This window comes from Capricornis sumatraensis, chromosome 21 (assembly GCF_032405125.1).
Source record: "Capricornis sumatraensis isolate serow.1 chromosome 21, serow.2, whole genome shotgun sequence".
NCBI lineage: Eukaryota > Metazoa > Chordata > Mammalia > Artiodactyla > Bovidae > Capricornis > Capricornis sumatraensis.
In genome coordinates, this window is record NC_091089.1 from 37,469,026 (window position 1) to 37,488,314 (window position 19,289).

At 49.1% G+C, this 19,289-nt stretch overlaps 1 protein-coding gene across 3 annotated transcripts in view; it reads right to left on the bottom strand.

Annotated features, from left to right (window-relative positions):
- GREB1L (GREB1 like retinoic acid receptor coactivator) overlaps positions 1-19,289 on the bottom strand; it is a 110,360-nt gene that overhangs the window by 14,788 nt on the left and 76,283 nt on the right. For all 3 annotated transcript variants that reach the window (XM_068993569.1, XM_068993568.1, XM_068993567.1), the window contains 8 exons: positions 17,416-17,549; positions 12,777-13,116; positions 8,226-8,341; positions 6,939-7,183; positions 3,646-4,217; positions 3,290-3,392; positions 637-792; positions 2-141 (listed from right to left, as the gene is read on the bottom strand). In XM_068993569.1, the coding sequence (XP_068849670.1) occupies positions 2-141; positions 637-792; positions 3,290-3,392; positions 3,646-4,217; positions 6,939-7,183; positions 8,226-8,341; positions 12,777-13,116; positions 17,416-17,549 (1,806 nt within the window). The remainder of the gene's footprint in view (position 1; positions 142-636; positions 793-3,289; positions 3,393-3,645; positions 4,218-6,938; positions 7,184-8,225; positions 8,342-12,776; positions 13,117-17,415; positions 17,550-19,289) is intronic.

Sequence of the window (19,289 nt, forward strand, 5' to 3'; positions counted from 1 at the left end):
CCTGGGAGGCAGAGGTGAAGTCCATGTACTGGTGGCACTGCTCACAGTGGTGGAAGGTGTTGTAGGCCGCATACTTGGTCAGCATCATGGACATAGTTTCTCGTTTCCGGGGCTCCTCAGCTTTGCGTTCCTTTATCACTTCTGTGTAAAAAGAGACAAAAAAATACCTTCCCATGCTGTGTGTGAAGCCCCTATGCCTCGGCAAAAAGTCCCCCACCCCCAGAAGGGCTTTTTCTAGGATTCTGCAGTTTATGCCCCGAGAGGCAGCTCTGAAAATTACAAGGTGACCTTGCTGTTGTTTAGTCACTAAATCACGTCCAATTTTTGCAAACCCATGGACTGTAGCCCACCAGGCTCCTCTGTCCAAGGGATTCTCCAGGCAGAAATACTGGAGTCGGTTGCCATGCTCTCCTCCAGGGGGATCTTTGCTGACCCAGGGATCGAACCCACGTCTTCTACGTTGGCAGGTGGATTCTTTACCACTGAGCCACCCAGGAAGCCCAAAAGGTGACAATCATGTGAATAAAATGAGACATGCAAAGCAGTATGACAAACTGCTCTCAACGAGTAAACAGCCCCAGGTTTCCTGCCCTCATTTAGGTGAACCCTCGACCTTCAGGCTCCACGTACACTGACCTTGTTTGACCCCTGCCAGCTTTTCAGTATATACCAGGCTCATCGAACTGTACTTGGGGTCGTGCACACTGACGTCAAAGGGCATTTTACTGAAGCTCTCGATGTCAGGCCAGGGTTCGCCCTCTGACTGGCTCACTTCACTGCTTTCGCTGTGATCTAGGCCAAGAAGGAAAGTGCACAGAGCAGCCCAATCAGACCGACTGGCTGCCCTCCCTCCCTCTCACCCAAGTGTCAGGGAAACATACAGCCCAGGTAGGTGGACAAAGGCCTTTCTGAGAAATGAGCTCCCGAGTCCGGGGGAGAAGGGTGCAGAGTATCCTTCAGACCTGCTGGGAGGGATGCTGGCCCTCACTGGTTCCCATTAGCTTCTACACACCCAGCCCAGAAACTCCCAAACCTAAGAGATCCAATAGTCTCCCACACCCGACCTCCAGATGTCCTTAAAATCTTGTTTAACTTTGGATGATCTGAATCCTATCACAAGAGTTTTAGTCATGGGGTTTTAAGATGCTGACAGCTGAAAGGATTTCAGGGGCTCATTAAGCAAGATTCACAGTGTCTGTCGCTTATTAGAAACCACTGGAGCTTGTAAAACCCCTGTGCTCAGGCCACACGGCCTAGAACCACCTTCCTTCCTTAGGCACTTGTTGTATTTAAAGCTCCTTCAAGTGCTTCCAGCATTCGAAAGAGGTTGAGAGCCTGGGGCCTTGGGTTTGAGTCCAGGCCATTGCCCCCGCTGATCTTGTGACTTCACACCTGTAGGCACCTTTATTTCTTAGGGTTCCCTGATTGTTTTAAGAAGTCCAGATAGCATATTGAAAGTGCTAACACCGTGTGGCAGGCACATGGTGTGTGTCCAATAGGTGATATTTGTTATTAACAATAAAAACTATAAGATCAGCTTAGGACAGTGTAGAGGGTGTGTGTGTGTGTGTTAGTTGCTCAGTTGTGTTCAACTCTTTGCAACCTCATGGACTGTAGCCTGCCAAGCTCCTCTGTCCATGGAATTCTCCAGGCAAGAATACGGGAGTGAGTTGCCATTCCCTTTGCCAGGGGATCTTCCCAACCCAGGGATCGAACCCATGTCTCATTATGTCCAGATTTTTTAAACCTCATTATGGCAGATTCTTCACCATCTGAGCCACTGGGGAATCCCTCAAAAGGAGAAACAAAAAACTCCCCTCTGCCAAAAGCCTACAAGCTAGGAGCACAGCTATTACCTTTTAAGCACAACACTGCTTATTTTTACATCCTGGACCTTTTTAAAGTTTAAGTTTCATTTAAAAATATGCATTGTATTTAAAAGTTAGAGCTTATTCTCATTTAATAAAAACATATCCCCATGCCTCTCCAGTGCACCTGCTGCATTCACCGGCACCAAAATGAGGGTGAAGGAATAAAGCCTAACAGTGCCGCTCATCACAAAGGCCAGGTTTGACTCTCACAGCTGCAGGCCCTGTAGTGGAAATGTGAGATGAAAATTAAAGGCATCGTTCTTCCCAGGAGCCTAGGAGGTGGGGGTCAATGGGATGACGGCCCCTCACTCCTGGTCAGCTTGGCTCTGCCTTTGCACTGTAGCCCTGCCTGCTTTGGGCAGCCCCTGGGGTCTTTCAGTCCCCTCTGGGCTGGCCTGGGGTCTGCTACAGCTCAGCCGGGCACACAGACAAGGAGATGTGGACAGGAAGTCAGGACTGTGTGCGTTTGTCTGGAATCATGCATGTAAACTGCAGAGGATGGAACTTGAATCAAAAGCCACAGGAAGATGATTAAACATGGCTGATTTTACCTAGTCTGGCTCTGAACTAATCTATCCCTTGGGCTGGTCACAGGACAGGTCCAACTGTTTAGGAAAAGCAAGCGAGTGGAGGTCTCCAAGGGCTAATGTGATGGATGATGCAAGGCCTTTTTCTTCTCTGGCTTCATCTTTCAGGGCTTGGGAAGACGGTCTACTCATGACTACTCCTGCCCCCACCCCACCCCCCATTTCCTCCAGCACCACAGTCCCTCTGAGATGCGAAGCCACCCTCCCCTGGCTGCAGGGCTAATGCTGGCTGACCCCTGCTCAGGCCCACACTCCGGCCCTGCTGGACAGGCTGAGGGGAACCGCCTCCCTCACAAGTGACAGCAGGGTGGCAGGGCCAAGAAGTGGGGCAGGAGGGGCAGGCTGGGGATGGCCTGTCAAGCACCAGCCCCTCCACCCTTCTGCCAATCCCCAAGGGGCTGTTGATGGCGCCAGGGTTCTGTCCTGCTCAAGGAAGTTTTCCTTTGGGTAGTAATCCATATACCTTCACTCGCAGCCAGCAGGCAAAACATAAGGTTACCCTGATGGAGTATAAATCGTGCCCTGGACCCTTAAGCCATAGAACATCGCAGTCTACTAATTTTAAATCTGAGCAGTGTCACCATCTGAGCCGTGAACCCACCTGACAGGCTTTATAAGATGCCTCTGTGCCCAGCGACTCGGGGGACACAGTGGGGATCAGGGTTCAAAGGAGGGGAAGTCACACCCCGACCTAAACGGCCACTTTATCTTACAACTCTTTGCTGGCTCCTGGCCTCTAACTTCTCAATCACCCTGCACTAACTCTCCGGAGGCCGCCGACAGCCCCGGGATGTGGTGGTAATAGCGCGCACCGCCACGCCCAGCGCTCACCGGTGTTGATCTCGGCCTCGTCGTACACGTCCACTTCCAAGAGCCGGATGAGCATGCGGAAGAGGAGCCTCAGGAACTGCAGGTAGGAGCCCGTCTTCCCCACCTGGGACGGGTATCGAATTGTAGGCGGGGAGGGGGAGGAAAAGAGAAAAGAGAGGTCACACCTGGGCTCTGAGTCGGGCCTCGACGCCCCCCGACCCGGGACACCCCCAGACCCCGTGCCCCCACGCCTTGCCTCCGACCCCCCAAGCCCAGAACCCCTGCCCCCGCGCCCTACCCCGACCCTGCAACCCCAGAGCCCCCTGCCCCCGCGCCCTACCCCCGACTCCCCCCGCCCCAGCCCTCCCTGCCCCTACCTGGGGGGGCCCGCTCAGCAGGAGCCGGCGCGGGTGGCAGGCCCGCGCGCCAGAGGCGGGGTCGGGCGGGTTGCCGTGGTCGGCGTGGTGCGGCCGCGCGGCCGTCCAGCGGCGGTAGTAGAGCGACTGCTCCTCGGGGCCGGCGTGCGCCGGCGGCGGCGGGCGCAGCGGGCTGGCCCAGGCCACGTCGGGGTGCGGCAGCAGGGCCGCGGCCGCCGGCAGCTTGCCGCCCCGCCGCGCGCCCAGAAGGCTGTAGGCCGCCTTGGACAGGATGACCACCGGGGGCAGCGCGGCCTGGGGGGGCCGGCCGGCCCGGCCCGGCGGCCCGGGCCACGGCAGCGCCCCGGGCCCCGATGACGACGGCGACGGCTTGGCGGTGGTGCTGCTGGCCAGCGGGGGCCCCAGCGAGTCGCACTCCTGCTTTAGGGGCTCCCCGGGTCCCGCCGGGCCTGCCGAGAGCCCCTCGTCCAGCCCCGCGCTGGGGACCGGGCTCCGGAAGCTGGGCGTCGGGGGCGGCTTCTGGGACTTGTCGGCGGTGCTGGACGAGCTGACTCCATTCTCCATGATGGAGCCTGAAAGCGGAGCGCACGCCGCGCTGTCACCGCCGCCCCTGCCCCGCGGGAAGGCCCGGGGGGTCCAGGCGGCGCTCGGGCTTCGGGCCGCCCCCCTGCCCCTGGCGCCCTGCCGCCCCCCTCGGGCCCCCTCTCCCCTTCCCTGGCTGCTGGGTGGGCTCGGAAACGGCCACTTATTCCCGGTTTCCTCCGGCCGGCCAGTAGAAACCTGGACCCACGTCCTATCTTCCCCACGTCTTCAGGCTGCTGGTAGTCCCGGTGCCCTGGGGCCAACCGCCCCGCCGCCTCCTGCTGCTTCTTTCCATCTGCCCTCTCGTCTTTGTACACCGCGGGTTATTAAACTCTCCTCTGGTTACGTCGTTTGGATAAGCCATCCGAATCACTCCAGAACCCTGACCAATACACGCTCCACACCCAAGCCCTGTCCAGCGGCACTCGCCTCCTTCTGGGGTCCAAGGCCCCACCCTCCTGGCTGTGGACAAGCTCCCCGGGGTGCAGCCCCTTCCACAGATGCCCAGACCGGCGTGGGAAAGCGGGGCGTAACCTCCTCCCTCCCTACCCGCCAGGGCCGGAGATCTGCTCCCCTGCAGCCAACTCACCGCAAATGTCCCCCACCCCAACCCTTCCCTGGTGGCTCAGACGGTAAAGAATCCGTCTGCAGTGCAGGAGACCTGGGTTCCATCCCTGGGTGGAGAAGATCCCCTGGAGAAGGGCGTGGCAACCCACTCCAGTATTCTTGCCTGGAGAATCCCATGGACAGAGGAGCCTGGAGGGCTACAGTCCATGGGGTCACAGAGTCAGACACGACTGAGCAACGAAGTGGTTTGAAGACAAACCAGAATCGAATTGCAAGACTCTTTCTGCTCAGACTGGTGCCTCCCAGGCATGCGGGCAAATCCCAACCTTGGGAGCTCCTAGGTGAAGGGCCAGTAACCAGAGGCTCGTGACCTCATCACTGCTGCTCAGCTGACTTCTGTGTGATGGTTTTCTTCTGCCTTCAAGGCCCTTGAGTCTTCTGGCCTGCATGCCTTGGGCAATGAGCACCCCCTGAGGGCCCTGAAAGTCAGCTGGAGGCTGGTGGGGTGGTGGGTAGGGTGGTATGTGTAGGAGGGCAGCACCTGGGTCCTCCAAGATTGGGGAGGGGGAACTCCAGACATCAGAGTTCATGAGAGCAAGGCCAGAATCCAGAGTCTGGGGGGCAGCTCTTCACGTGGAGGGGAGGGAGGGGGCTGATTAAGGAGCCCAGGGAGGAAGTGGACTCTAATCACCCCACCCCACTCCACCTTCCTCCTCTCCCTCACTGATGCTGGTTGGTGTGGAAAAGCTTCTAGGTGTGTTCTTCCCCTTCCTTCTGTTACCCTTTACCATCTTCCCAAACTCCCTCCTTTATTCTAAACTGGTCTACCAGGCAGAACCGGGGAGCCTGTCGTTAGAGGCTGGGGGTACAGCCCTGACCCATGACTGAAGCAGACCTCGGTAAAACAGTTCTCATGCTCTTCCAGGGACAGACACCTGCCTCTTCCATTCGGAAGGGGTGTATGTATGTGTTTGTTTGCGTGTGTGTGTGTCAGTGTCATGAGGTAAGAGAAGGGAAACACGGGGCAGAAGGAACATGAATGCTGGTTCCCTCTGTTGTGGGATTTTCATTTTTCATCTCTTCTCTATACTTCATTACATTCTCCAAGTTCTCTATATTACACTCTATTATAACTTTCACAATCAGAAAAAAAAAAAAAGGAAATAATGCTGTGTGTGTGGGGGGGGTAAGTTGCTTCAGTTGTGTCCAACTCTTTGGGACCCCATGGACCATAGCCCACAAGCCTCCTCTGTCCATGAGATTCTCCAGGCAAGAATACTGGAGTGGGTTGTCATGCCCTCCTCTAGGGGATCTTCCCTACCCAGGGATTGAACTGACGTCTTGTATGTCTCCTGCACTGGCAGGCGGGTTCTTTACCACTAGCGCTACCTGGGAAGCCCTGGAAATAATGCTGCCAGGCACTGCCATCAGCCACACAAAAACATAATAAGAGGGCAGTTGGTAGGCTGTAGACTGGATCATCCCAATCAACCAGTGGTCCCAGAGTAGCCTTCCGTATGTAAACACTTGCCATTTAGGTACTTGGGGGAAAAGTCACTCATTCACTCATTCAAACAAACATACTCAGTGCCAGGTACTAGGCCAATTAGCACAAACCACTTCAGGGTCTGGAAGGAAAAGAAGGCCTTTGTGCAAATATCAGATGCGTAATATCGATGAGATGATTAGGGTACAGAGACTAGGAGACGTGGTGTTAGTGAGGATTCATGAAATTTACTTATTGTATTTAGCCTATTGGTCAGGAAGATCTCCTGGAGCAGGAAATGGCCACCCACTCCAGTATTCTTGCCTGGAGGATCCCTTGGACAGAGGAACCTGGCAGGCTACAGTCCATAGGGTCACAAAGAGTTGCACATGACTGAAGTGACTTAGCATGCAGCATGCACGCATGCATTTAGCCTATTAGCAAGCTCTTCATTAAGTGCTTCTCAGGCAAATGTCTTGTGGCTGCTCATGACTCACGTTTGTCAACTATGTCTCCCCAGGACTGAGGTCTGGAGGGGATGCCCAGGTCAGCCACCGCTGCTCTGAAAGCTGGATGGGAGTCAGCAGGTGCCTCTGCCTTCCCTAATTCTACCTCTTCCTCTCTCCTGCCCCAACCCCTGGAGAGAGAAGGTACTGACCTGAAGTTCCTGTGACCGCGCTGCTGTTGCTCTGGGGTCTCTCCAGGTCGATCAGCAGCTCCTCGGTGTCATTCTCACTGGCCGCAGCTTGCTCTTGCTCCTTGCCGCTGAGGTCCAGGGCAGCAGTGGGCCCCCGGATCACCTCTTTGGACACGTAGCAGCAGGCCAGCCCCATCTCCTGCTCCAAGGCCGTACGGGTTAAGTAGCTTGAATCAATTAACCGGAGGTCACAGTACTTTAGAGACCTGCACAAATTAATGGTGTCTTTGGTGAGGCGCGATGCGTTTACGTGTGGCTGACAGCGGTCAAAATGGTGAGCTTCGGTGCCAGGTAATCCTCGATGTAAACCTCAGTGCTGCCGCCTCCTAGCTGTTAGGGCCTCGGGACAGTCACTTCACTTTCTCCACACATGGAATAGAGTAACAGTGCCCAGCTGACAGTTATTGCAAGGAATGACTGACACAGCACAGGCAATGTGTTTAGACCAATACCCAGTGGGCTGCCCTGGTGGCTCAGACGGTAAAGAACCTGCCCACAATACAGGAGACCTGGGTTTGATCCCGGGGTTGGAAAGACTCCCTGGAGAAGGGAATGGCTACCCACGCCAGTATTCTTGCCTGGAAAATCCCATGGAGAGAGGAACCTGGTGGGTTACAGTCCATGGGGTCGCAAAGAGTCAGATATGACTGAGCAACGTTCACTTAACTCACAGCAAGCATTCAGTGAATGCTGTGACTATTCTTGGGCTTCCCAGGTGGCTCAGTAGCAAAGAATCCGCCTACCAATGGAGGAGACTTGGGTTTAATCCCTGGGTTGGAAAATTCCCCTGGAGAAGGAAATGGTAACCCACTCCTGTATTCTTGCCTGGAGAATCCCATGGACAGAGGAGCCTGGCAGGCTACAGTCCATCAGGGCCCCAAAGAGCTGGACCCAACTGAGCAACTAAACAACAACAATGACTATTCTTGCTATTGCCTTCCAACCCACAGGCCCCAGATCCTTGAGGGAACAGCAGCCTAACAGAGACACTTCATCCAAAAAGCTCTGGCTGCCCAGCTTTCATGCATAAACACTTCTCCTCCGGGGCTTCTCTCTCATTCCCCAAATTGCTAGGCAATCTCTGGAAAGTTGAAAGAATTCAAGAAGGCTAAATTTCTTATATCCCCGAGTAAAACAACTGCCTTCTCACTTGCCAAGTGAAGGAAGTAGGTGAGCATCAGCTAAGTTTTAACCGTCAGCTCAGCCAAGCAACCAATGGAAAATGAGAATTAGTGATTCGCGTCGTACCTGGGAAAGGTTTCTCCAAGAGGATCTTTGCCAGTTAATATCACAATACAAGGCAGACCTTCTAGGTCCTGGTACGTCCGAGGGACCCATTCTTCCGCTTCATTTCCTCTCCAGGTCTGTAGAAGGGGACCCATACGATAAAATTAAAACCCCTCATTGAGTTTCTACCTTTTTTGTTTCTACAGTCAGATTTTACACACATCTGTGCTTCCAAATGACTTCCAATAAGTGTGTTTGTGTGTGTACATATATTTTAATTGCTACTGAAAAGAATACACCAAGTACTCGTGGGCTTTCATGTTATCTCAATAAGGTAAAACAGGAAATCTTAATGAATATATCATCTATTAGCCATGCACATCAAAGAAATATACAATGTGAAATATCCCACCACTGGTACAAATCTTACAGAAACCCTACTTAAACTACCTGACTCAGTGCTCTTAAGTACAAGACTTTCTTTGTATAATGGAAAGACTCTTGGGATTGATTGATTGAAAAAGATCATTTCGGTTGTAAATGACTAATAAAATAATCACAGCAAAACTTATATATAATCACCTCTATACATTAACTGAAATGTACATATACACACATATGTATATCTTTAATGAATGGAACAATCTCAAATACAGGAATTTATCAAGAGGAAGAAAATCTCAACTTGAAGGATGCTTGAAAGTGAAAAGATCTTACAGATTTTTTTTCTATTTTAGAGCAGAAAGAAAATAAACCATCTCTTAAGTGGATAAGGTGATTTCTACTACTTTTTATGAAGTGTGTAGCATCTAACTGGGCTTTATATCAGCTTTCTAGCAGGAATTATTATAAGAAATGAACTGACATTTCTGATGTTCTGGGGAACAAGAACTATGAGGTGAAGTATTAAGAGATGCATATAATGTTATTTTAAAACAGACTGGAATTTCCTTTGCTAAAACCAACCTGGGATAAAAAGAAATATTTCAGGCAAGATATGATATGATATAATATAACAGAGTTTGGTTATGGGTTGTTGATGTCTATAAAAACCAGTCTTGGAAATAAATATACCCACAATTATTTCAAGTAAAATGCATACAGTTTGTAAAACCGGAAGAGCCCCCAAACCTCAATCTTTTGTCATATATTTTTATGCCAAGGAGAACTCAGTGGATCTACATAACTATTTATAAGTTTGAGAGACCTTCTATGTCTTAGAAAATCAATCTGTCAAAAACATTAAGACATTAGCAGAAAGTTTCTCCCCACCCCCAATTCAGTTTTCCATATATCTTCATGTCAAAGGGAACTAGAACATTACCTAAGTCAAAGCAAATACTTCCGCAAATAAGAATAATTTTACTCATAAACCTTCTTGTTGGACTTATGAGATCCCTGAATATACTTAGGTCTCCCCAAATATACTTCATGGTTCTAGCAAGAATGAGGTTGGGTTATAATGATGGAAGAATAGATGTCATGTTTTATAAGGAGAATTATTTTCAAAAAATGATTAAACAGATTCCACTTTTACTCTTGAGCAATCAGAGCGAGACAAACCCACTATATAATGTTTTCCTGTCCCATTGTTACTTATGATGATGGATGGCTGCCGTTCTTCTACTTGTCTATCATGCCCTCAGGGAGCTTTTCCTACAGAAGCAGTTAAGACAACACGAAAGACTGAGAGAGCATTGACTTAGGGGCTCCTATGGGGTTTGAGGTCAAGGAAATCTAATGAAAGCTTCACAGGCCTTCTGGACAGACTAACTTAGATATAAACTTATATCCTTCCAAAGTACTTATTATCACTTAAAAGTTAACCACAATACCTAAAGGATAAGCACAAAAATAAGACCCCCTAATGGAAAAAGAGGCACTGGATATTACCCAAGGCTAGAGACAAAAGGCATGGAAAATCCCATGGACAGGGGAGCCTGGTGGGCTGCCGTCTATGGGGTTGCACAGAGTCAGACACGACTGAAGAGACTTAGCAGCAGCAGCAGCAGAGACAAAAGGGATCCTGGTGCTGTTTCATCAGTGGTAAAGGTTGGTATTAATAATTTAGAAATCAGCAGGTGAAACAGAGACCACCTGCCAAGTGGCAGTCTTACTAGGGATGTGAATGTTTCAAATTTTCACTTCCACACTAGTGGAAAATAGGGACTTCCATGCTGGTCCAGTGGTTAAGATTCTACCTTGCAATGCAGGGGGCCTGGCTTTGATCCCTGGTCAGGGAACTAGATTCCACATGCTACCAACTAAAGATCCTGTGTGCGGAAACAAAGACCCGGTACAGACAAATAAATAAATAAAAATAAATATTTTTAAAAATAAAAAGGTGGAATATAAAAAGGATGGATCGATGTGATTGAGGGATTTTGAACATATGGAAACTCTCTCTCTTGTTTTTAAGCCATCCCCCACACATGTGGGATCTTAGTTCCAAGAGGATCAAACCTGCACTCCTGCATTACAGGTCAGAGTCTTAACCACTGGACCGCCAAGGAAGTCCCTGGAAATCTCTTCTGTGTAGCTGGTGCTTGGCCACTACTCATGCGAATTGAGGTGTAACTGCTTGAGAAGTAAATCACTTGAGATCTCTTCATGGCACACCCCTAGCAGCCCCTGGAAGCCCTGCAGGTGATTCTGATGTGCTTGCAGCCAGGTTGCTGCTGCTGCTGCTAAGTCGCTTCAGTCGTGTCTGACTCTGTGTGACCCCATAGACGGCAGCCCACCAGGCTCCCCTGTCCCTGGGATACTCCAGGCAAGAACACTGGAATGGGTTGACATTTCCTTCTCCAACGCATGAAAGTGAAAAGTGAAAGTGAAAAGTGAAAGTGAAGTCGCTCAGTTGTGTCAGACTGTCAGTGACCCCATGGACTGCAGTCCACCAGGCCCCTCTGTCCATGGGATTTTCCAGGCAAGAGTACTGGAGTGGGGTGCCATTGCCTTCTCCGTTGCAGCCAGGTAGGAACCTCAGTTATTGACTGGTTTTCAAACTATGGCCCACAGGGGCAAATTATTGAAGACTGCTGATTTACACTGACTTAGTAAGTATCTGAACAAACGACCTAAGACGCTCTAAGCAGCTACACCCGGTCAGTGCCAACGGAGACCCAGAGAAGACCTTGCAGCCTCATAGCCTGTTAGAACATCTCCCTACAGAAGGTGTGCGAGACCTCACAGAGCAGTGCTGATTACCTGCCTGTCCAGATTCCTCATCATTAGCATCATTCAAATTGTCTCATAACTAACAAGTTGTATTGTAAGAAGAGTTTCAGGATTCTCACTTCTTACTTATCCCTGGAATACTGCTATATTGTGGTTTATGACTTTAATTCAAAACTGTGAACATTATATCTATATATCCATATGTGAAATGTAAATGTTACAACTTCCACTAAATATAGGAGCTTCTATGTTTAGACAGATTTATTTGTTCCAACTGTGTATCAAGCTAATACAAGACATTTTGTTTGCATTTTGGATTATTTGAGTTAGGTAGTTATACACAATACAAAGGTTTACATTTGTAAAATGCTCTATGAATATGAAATAATAATGCTCAAATTACAGCCCTTAGAGACCAGGCAGTCTAATGCTCATTTTGCAGCTGGTAAACTGCAGCCCAGATGGAAATGTAACTCCTTTAAGACTGCATGCTTTCTTTTTATACAATTTGTGCCAAACTAGGCTTTTCTTCATCCAGGTTAGCTTAGTATTCAGTTTCTGCAAAGTTCAGAAACCATGTTGATCTAACCCAGACATACAGCACCTTGCTCAGTACCGCACCTATCTGTGTGCAGAATTTCATTAAGTGCTGTCAAAGGGCTGGGACACATTGGATTAGAAGAGTCCCCAGAAAAATCTGAGCGGGCCATGAGGTAGGGACTTAGGTTAGTTGATCAAAGAAGTCTCCCCCGCCCCCACCACACCTGACAGGAGGGGTTCAGAAAAAGCAATGCCTTCCCCGTGCAGAGGGGTGGGGGACTTAGCCATGCACAGGCTTGGAAGAGTCTCAGTCCAGCCCACACTTGGGGCCAAAGCAAGTACAAAGAAACAGCAAACTGTTGGGGAATCCACATGCAACAGGGTGGGCAATCGTCCTCTGTGAGCCCTGAAGAGAAAACAGGATACTTTACCGACTCTGGGTGGACAGAAAAGATCCAGTGAATGGATGATATTGAAAGGCGTGCCCCCACGGAGGTCCGAGAGAACAACTTACCTTTTTTTTTTTTTCTGAGAAAACAGATGGCCGAGGGCTAGATGAATCTTGAACAAGGTCAATAAACAGGGGGTGAAATTGGGTCATCGCATTTTTTTTTGCACCTGCAGTCGGAGAGCATGGAAGACCAACTGCACGCATGCACTCACATGGGGGACCCAGACTGAATGTTTAATAAACTAGGAAGGCGGACACATCCCTTAGCTTAGCCTTAACGTTGTCATGAAGATTGCGTGACACTTGTGCAAAACTCTAGCAAACTGCAGGCCTCTGAGCCGCCTGCGCGGGGTGGGGGTGGGGGGGGTCCTAGAAAATGGAGCGAAGGTCTGTCCATTGCTAACCTTTAGTCGTGCCACAAAGTGGGCTGCCACGCTGAGTTCAGAGGCGGGGTTCCCCAGGACCACCTCGAAGCGGTACTGGAGCCCCAGCTTGTCGCGCACCTCCTGCAGCCGCTCCTTGGCCAGCATTGCCAGCTGCACGGAGGGCACCCTGAGGATGAGCATGTGTCCGCGCCCGCTGCGGTTCTTCCCCGGGCAGCTGAGGAGGTCATCCATGATGTTGAGGGTCTCTGGTGTGCTGTGGTCACGTAGGGACGCCACGGTGGTCAGGGCCATCAGAGCCTCCGAGTACTGCTGGATGAGGAGGTAGCAGCGAACCACCATGCTGTGCAGCCTGGGGTACCTTCAACAGAACACAGGGGCACTAGCATGGGGGCTGTGGAGCCCTGGGATCGCGAGGGCTGTGCGGTAGGAACGGAGACCCAGCAGGGTGGGCAGGGGATAGTGGTGGGTGGTGGGCTTGAGCTCAAGAATGACCTGGATTTGAGTCTGTTCTTATAAGGTGGATGAACCTAGAGCCTATTAAACAGAGTGAAGTCAGAAAGAGGAAAACAAATATCGGATATTGACACATATATATGGAACCTAGAAAGATGGTACTGATGAACCTATTCGCAGGGCAGCAGTGGAAATGCAGACAGAGAGAACAGACTATGGACGCGGGTCGGGGGGGAGGAAAGAGAAGGCGGGACGAATGGAGAGAGAAGCATGGAAGCATATACACTACCGTTTGTAAAATAGCCAGAGGAAATTTGCTGCATGACTCAGGGAACTCAAACTGAGGTTCGGTAACAACCCAGAGGGGTGGGATGGGATGGCAGGTAGGAGGGAGATTCAAGAGGGAGGGGACATATGTATACCTATGGCTGATTCATGGTGATGTATGGCAGAAACCAAAGCAATATTGTAAAGCAACTATCTCTCAATTAAAAATAAATAAATTTGTTAAAAAAGAATGAACTTGGAGACCTCCTGTAGAGCACAGGGAACTCTGCTCAATGTTATGTGGCAGCCTGGATGGGAGGGGAGTTTGGGGGAGAGTGGATACGTGCCTATGTATGGATCAGTCCCTTCCTTGTTCACCTGAAACTACCACAACATTGTTAATCGGCTATACCCCAACACAAAATTAAAAAGTTTAAAAAGAAGAATGACCTTGGAGCCCACATCACTAGAAGGAAAAGCTGAGCTCACAACACCTGCTGGCACAGGTACCTCGAGTTCAAGAGGCTTAGGGACAGTCTAGGGATCTGAGCTTCTCCCAGAGTGGTCTCTGAACCAGCAGCATCCCCACCGGGGAGCTTGTTAGATGTGCCAAACCCTCCTACCCGATGTGCACGGAATCAGAAACAGCCTGGACAAGGTCCCTGGGTGATCTGCACCACACTGTATCTTGAGAAGCACTGGTCCGCTCAGACTATCCACAGAGTTGTAAACGATCATCCCTAAATTCTAAGCTCTTGCTGCTGTCCTGGGGTTTGAATGCTTGGTAGCTTATTTCTCTGATACTTAAAATTACAGTTGAGGAAACTGATACACTAATGTAATGTCTGTGAAGTATAAGGAGTAAAAAGAGTAATTATTATGGCTAATTTGAGGTCAGCTCCCTTGTAGTAATAACAATTGTTCTTGTTCAGTCGCTAAGTCCTGTCCGAGTCTCTCCGACCCCAGGGAGTGCAGCACATCAGGCTTTCCTGTCCTTCACCATCTCCTAGAATTTGCTCAAACTCATGTCCATTGAGTCAGGGCAATAACAGTATCTTCTCATAAAAATGGAGGAAGCTTGGAGCCAGCTGGAGAAATAGCATCCCCTAGTGGTGTGGTCTCCCATCCACCTGGGCGAAAGGAGCCCCGGGAAATAAATAGCAGGGGTGTCCTTGACTCACCCCAACATTCCCCGCTCACCACCTTCCTCTAGACCAACTCGACTGTTTTTTTTTTTTCTTTCTTTTTTACAATTACAGAGCAGGCAGAAAATAAACCTCTCATTTACGTGCTATTCCTCATAAGACCCGGCCAGAAGACAGAAGGCATACACATGGGTAAAGAGGACACACTCGCAGACCTGAAGAGGTGCTGGTCAAGAAAGTAGGCCTGGGGAAAGCAAGGCCTGGACCAGAGCTTGGCTGGGCCTCCCGTGGAGCCTGCGGAAGGATGGCGGGTCTATGAACTTTCTTCCTGGATGCTGGCTTGTAGCACAGGCAGCTTCCTAGCAGCTGGGTAGACCAGAGGGGAATTTCACCTTTGCTCTACTTTATAATTCTATTTAAAGTGAAACAGTCATCACCAGCCTTGCACAGGAAAGCCCAGGGTCAAATACCAGTTCAGGTCAGCAAATGACTACTATGGTTTTGAAATACTTAGAGCTGGAAAAGACCATGGATTGATTCCCTGGGTTCTGATTCACTTTCTCATGGAAAGATGCTGATTTAAGGACTGGGGGAAATTCAGCTACTTGCCTAAGATCATCCAGTCAGTCAGAGACAAGAGTGTAGATTTTATTCAGTTCTTTGACAATGTCTTCTCAAATGGTAAAGATTTAGTAGACTGGGGAAAAGTAAAGAACTCCTTTAGTTCCCTCGGTCCTCCTGAACCAATCCATTCAAGTGTTCAATAAATCATAGCTATTATGAGCCTGGGGGACCTGGGCTGGAGGAAGTGAGCACAGATGATGCAAGTTTAAGGCTTACTATTTTGTTTTTTTTTTTTGCTGCGGCATGTAAGAAAACCAAAGTTAGATCAAAGGGTAACTTTGATATGAAAAGTGAAAGTGTTAGTTGCTCAGTTGAGTCTGACTCTTTGTGACCCCATGGACTGTAGCCCACCAGGCTCCTCTGTCCATGGAATTCTCCAAGCAGGAATACTGGAGTGGGTTGCCAATCCCTTTTCCGGGGGATTTTCCCAACCCAGAGAATGAACTCAGGTCTTCCACAATGCAGGCAGATTCTTTACCATCTGACACAGGCTTTTAAATTTTACACTGAAAGAGCTATGAATTTAGAAGTGAATAGTTTTCCCAATTTTGTTTTTGTTTGTATTCAATTGTAATCATAGTTTTTGTAAGGATTACAAAAGTTGTATAGGAGCTGATGGGACTGTCCATTAAAATACAAGTTATAAAACTGCAAGATGTTACTGAAAGAAAAGATAGGTTCCAAGCTGGTAGATAGAACAGGAGGCTGGGGAACACTTAGAGGGGACACTCATGAGGTGGTTTTAGAAATCTCAGATCACAGGTGCCATGAGGGGATTAACATCTCAGTGTCTGTTAAGTCTTCTCAAACCCAACAGCTGCAAAAGTACAAAATCCCACTGCAAGCCTGTTCCTTTTCCTGACACCACCCAATAACTTGCTGGGTAGGACGTTTCTCCCTGATCATCTTTATTTCTTTTTCTTAGCAACCTTATAGGGCAGCTCTAAAATAGATGGTTTGTGATCAATGAGAGACAGTGTTAAGAACTAGAGCTACTAAAAATGTATCTCATCACATAGTGCCTGACTGCCCCATCACTGGATGATCAGACAGAATACTGTAGTGGACAGGGAGGAACCTCTGCTAGGTTAAATTCTTTTCTTTTTTTTGGCCATGCCCAGCTTGAGGGATCTCAGTTCCCTGACCACAGATTCAATCATGGTCCTAACCACTGGACTGCTGTGGAATTCCCTATTAGATTAAATTCTTATGCCTCTTTTTTTGAGTCTATAGTTCAAGATCAGAGAGGGGAAATAAAATGAACAAACAAAACAGAAAATCCCTTTGCTCTTCCAGCATTTGACTTGAAATTGAGGAAGAAAAAGGAGACAGAGTCATAAGCCTTTACCCCAAAGTTGGGGACTGGAGGAGGGCCACTTGAAACTGAGCTCAAACAATCTGATTATTCTCTAGTGTTCTCCAGTCTTTAGCGTTCTCCAGTTTACACTTCCGGAGAAGGCAATGGCACCCCACTCCAGTACTCCTGCCTGGAAAATCCCATGGATGGAGGAGGCTGGAAGGCTGCAGTCCCTGGGGTCGCTGAGGGTCGGACACAACTGAGCGACTTCACTTTCACTTTTCACTTTCATGCATTGGAGAAAGAAATGGCAACCCACTCCAGTGTTCTTGCCTGGAGAATCCCAGGGATGGGGGAGCCTGGTGGACTGCTGTCTATGGGGTCACACAGAGTCGGACACGACTGAAGTGACTTAGCAGCAGCAGCAGTTTACACTTCAAGTCTCTCATAGTAAAGTTTTATTTCTTTACTGAGGGTGCTTGCCTGTGGTAGACAGAGGAGAAAAGTGTGGGGCGCATGATGGGGAGGGGGAAGCCAGACCCCAGAGGAATGGCTTCTAATAAGCCAATCCCTCTCTGCCCGAATCATCTCTAGGTGCAGCTGTGAACCTGCCTGGGAGATGATTCAGAGCACGGAAGGTGGTCCTCCTTCCCACTCGGGGTCACCGGATTCCTTTGCTGGTCCTGGATGATGATAGAAAACCCAGCTGAGTGAAAGGTCATCTCAGGACAGGCTATTTTTATTCTGATCTTGAGTGTCATTTGCATAGCCTGGGCTCCACCAAAACTCCCTGTGACTCTGACAAAAAAGATGTTTGGTGTGTTCAGACAAACAAGAGCAGCTAAAGACAAGGTTGAAGGTCCTTACTTACCTTTCCAAGAGCGTGTTCACCATTTTTTCAAATGTCTCGTCACATCTGAGAAGGGGGCTCGTGATTCCCCACTGCAGAGATTTACTGTACTCGTTCAGGCCGAAGTACAGCTTCTCCTCACAGCTCATGTCCTCCTGGTTCAAAACACAGAGCAAAAGCCAGTGAGGGCAAGGCACAAGGTGTCTGATTTTCAGGGTTGGGGAGGAGGGACCTGTAACATGTTATTGCCTGAAAATTAGAAAAAATTTTGAATAAGCAAGTGGGACGATATCAGACTAAAAAGCTTCTGCACAGCAAAGGAAACAAAGTGAAAAGGCAACCTACTGGATAGGAGAAAATACTTGCAAACCATTTACTGATGAGGGGTTAATATCCAGTATCCATAAAGAGCTCATATAACTCAACAGCAATCCCCCAATCCAGTTAAAAAGTGAGAAGATCTGAACAAAATGCTTTCATTTTTTTTTCCTTCTCTTTCTTCTTTCTTAGCAAAATGATAGGGGCAGCTTGTTACACAGATGGCTTAGAATCACCTGGAGCTAGCAGGGTTTGAAGAACTAGAGCTACTGGGCTCCCCCAGTATCACAAATCATAAGTGACATGATTTACTGAATTCTTGTATCTTTGGGGAAAATGTTCCTCTGCTTAAAATAAAAAAAAATCTCCGCTCCCAGAGTCCTGCCCTGTCAGTGACCCTGAGCTTAGCACTCCCTGTCTTTGCGCGGCCATCTCTGCTTTCCCTCCAGCCCAACCCTCTGCTCCATGGACACTGTTCCCTGGAAGGTCACCAAGGACTCCTGAGGCCAAACCCTCAGTCCTTGGCCTCGCTGCTCTCTCAGCCATTCTCTTCATTACTTTCTTCCATGATTTTATCTATACCAGCTGCTTCGGTCACTGATCAACATTCCTGAAAAAATATTCCAAATCCTCAGCATAGAGTCCCAGCTCCCACCCCAGCTCTGTGTCTGCCACGGCGCACTTGCCTGGCCTCTGCTCAGTTCACATCTGTCTTGTGTGCCCTCCGCACGCAGCTCTACTGCTCTACTATCTTCTCTTTTCCCACTAAAGGCACCACCTTAAAAATATCTCTGCCTTTTCCCTCTTCCTCAAAAAACAAATCCTAGAAAAGTTACCATTTCTTCCATCCTCTTTATTGCCAGCACCTCTATTCTGATTGAGGTACTCGTTCATTCGAACCTGAATTATCAGAGAAGCCAGATGACTCACCCCCACCTTTCTAATCACTTTGACTTGACCTCTTATAGTCAATAAATTGCCTTAAAATGCAGCCTCTTAGTATCCACTAAAGCTGAACTCTGCACTCAGCAATTTCACTCCCAGATACATACCCAACAAAAGTGTATACAGATGTCTACTAAAAGGCATGAGCTAGAATGCTCAAAGCAGCAACTGAAATCGGTGAACAGGGTGAATAAATCAACTGTGGTGAGTCACCCAGCGTAACCTGTATACAACCAAAAGAACGACTGTTTCAAGACTGATTAAAATATAAAAGAATCTCACAATGTTGAGCAAAAGAAGTTATATATCACAGAGCGCCTGCTGCTTGTCTGCATCACTTTAGTTCAGTTCAGTCGCTCAGTCGTGTCCGACTCTTTGCAACCCCATGAATGGCAGCACACCAGGCCTCCCTGCCCATCACCTCAGTCGTGTCCGATTCTTCGCGACCCCATGGACTGCAGCCTGCTAGGCTTCTCTGTCCATGGGATTCTCCAGGTAGAATGCTGGAGTGGGTTGCCATTTCCTCTTCCAGGGGATCTTCCCAACCTAGGGATCAATCCTGAATCTCTTCCGTCTCCTGCATCGGCAGGGGGGTTCTTTACCACTAGCGCCACCTGGAAAGCCCATGCCTA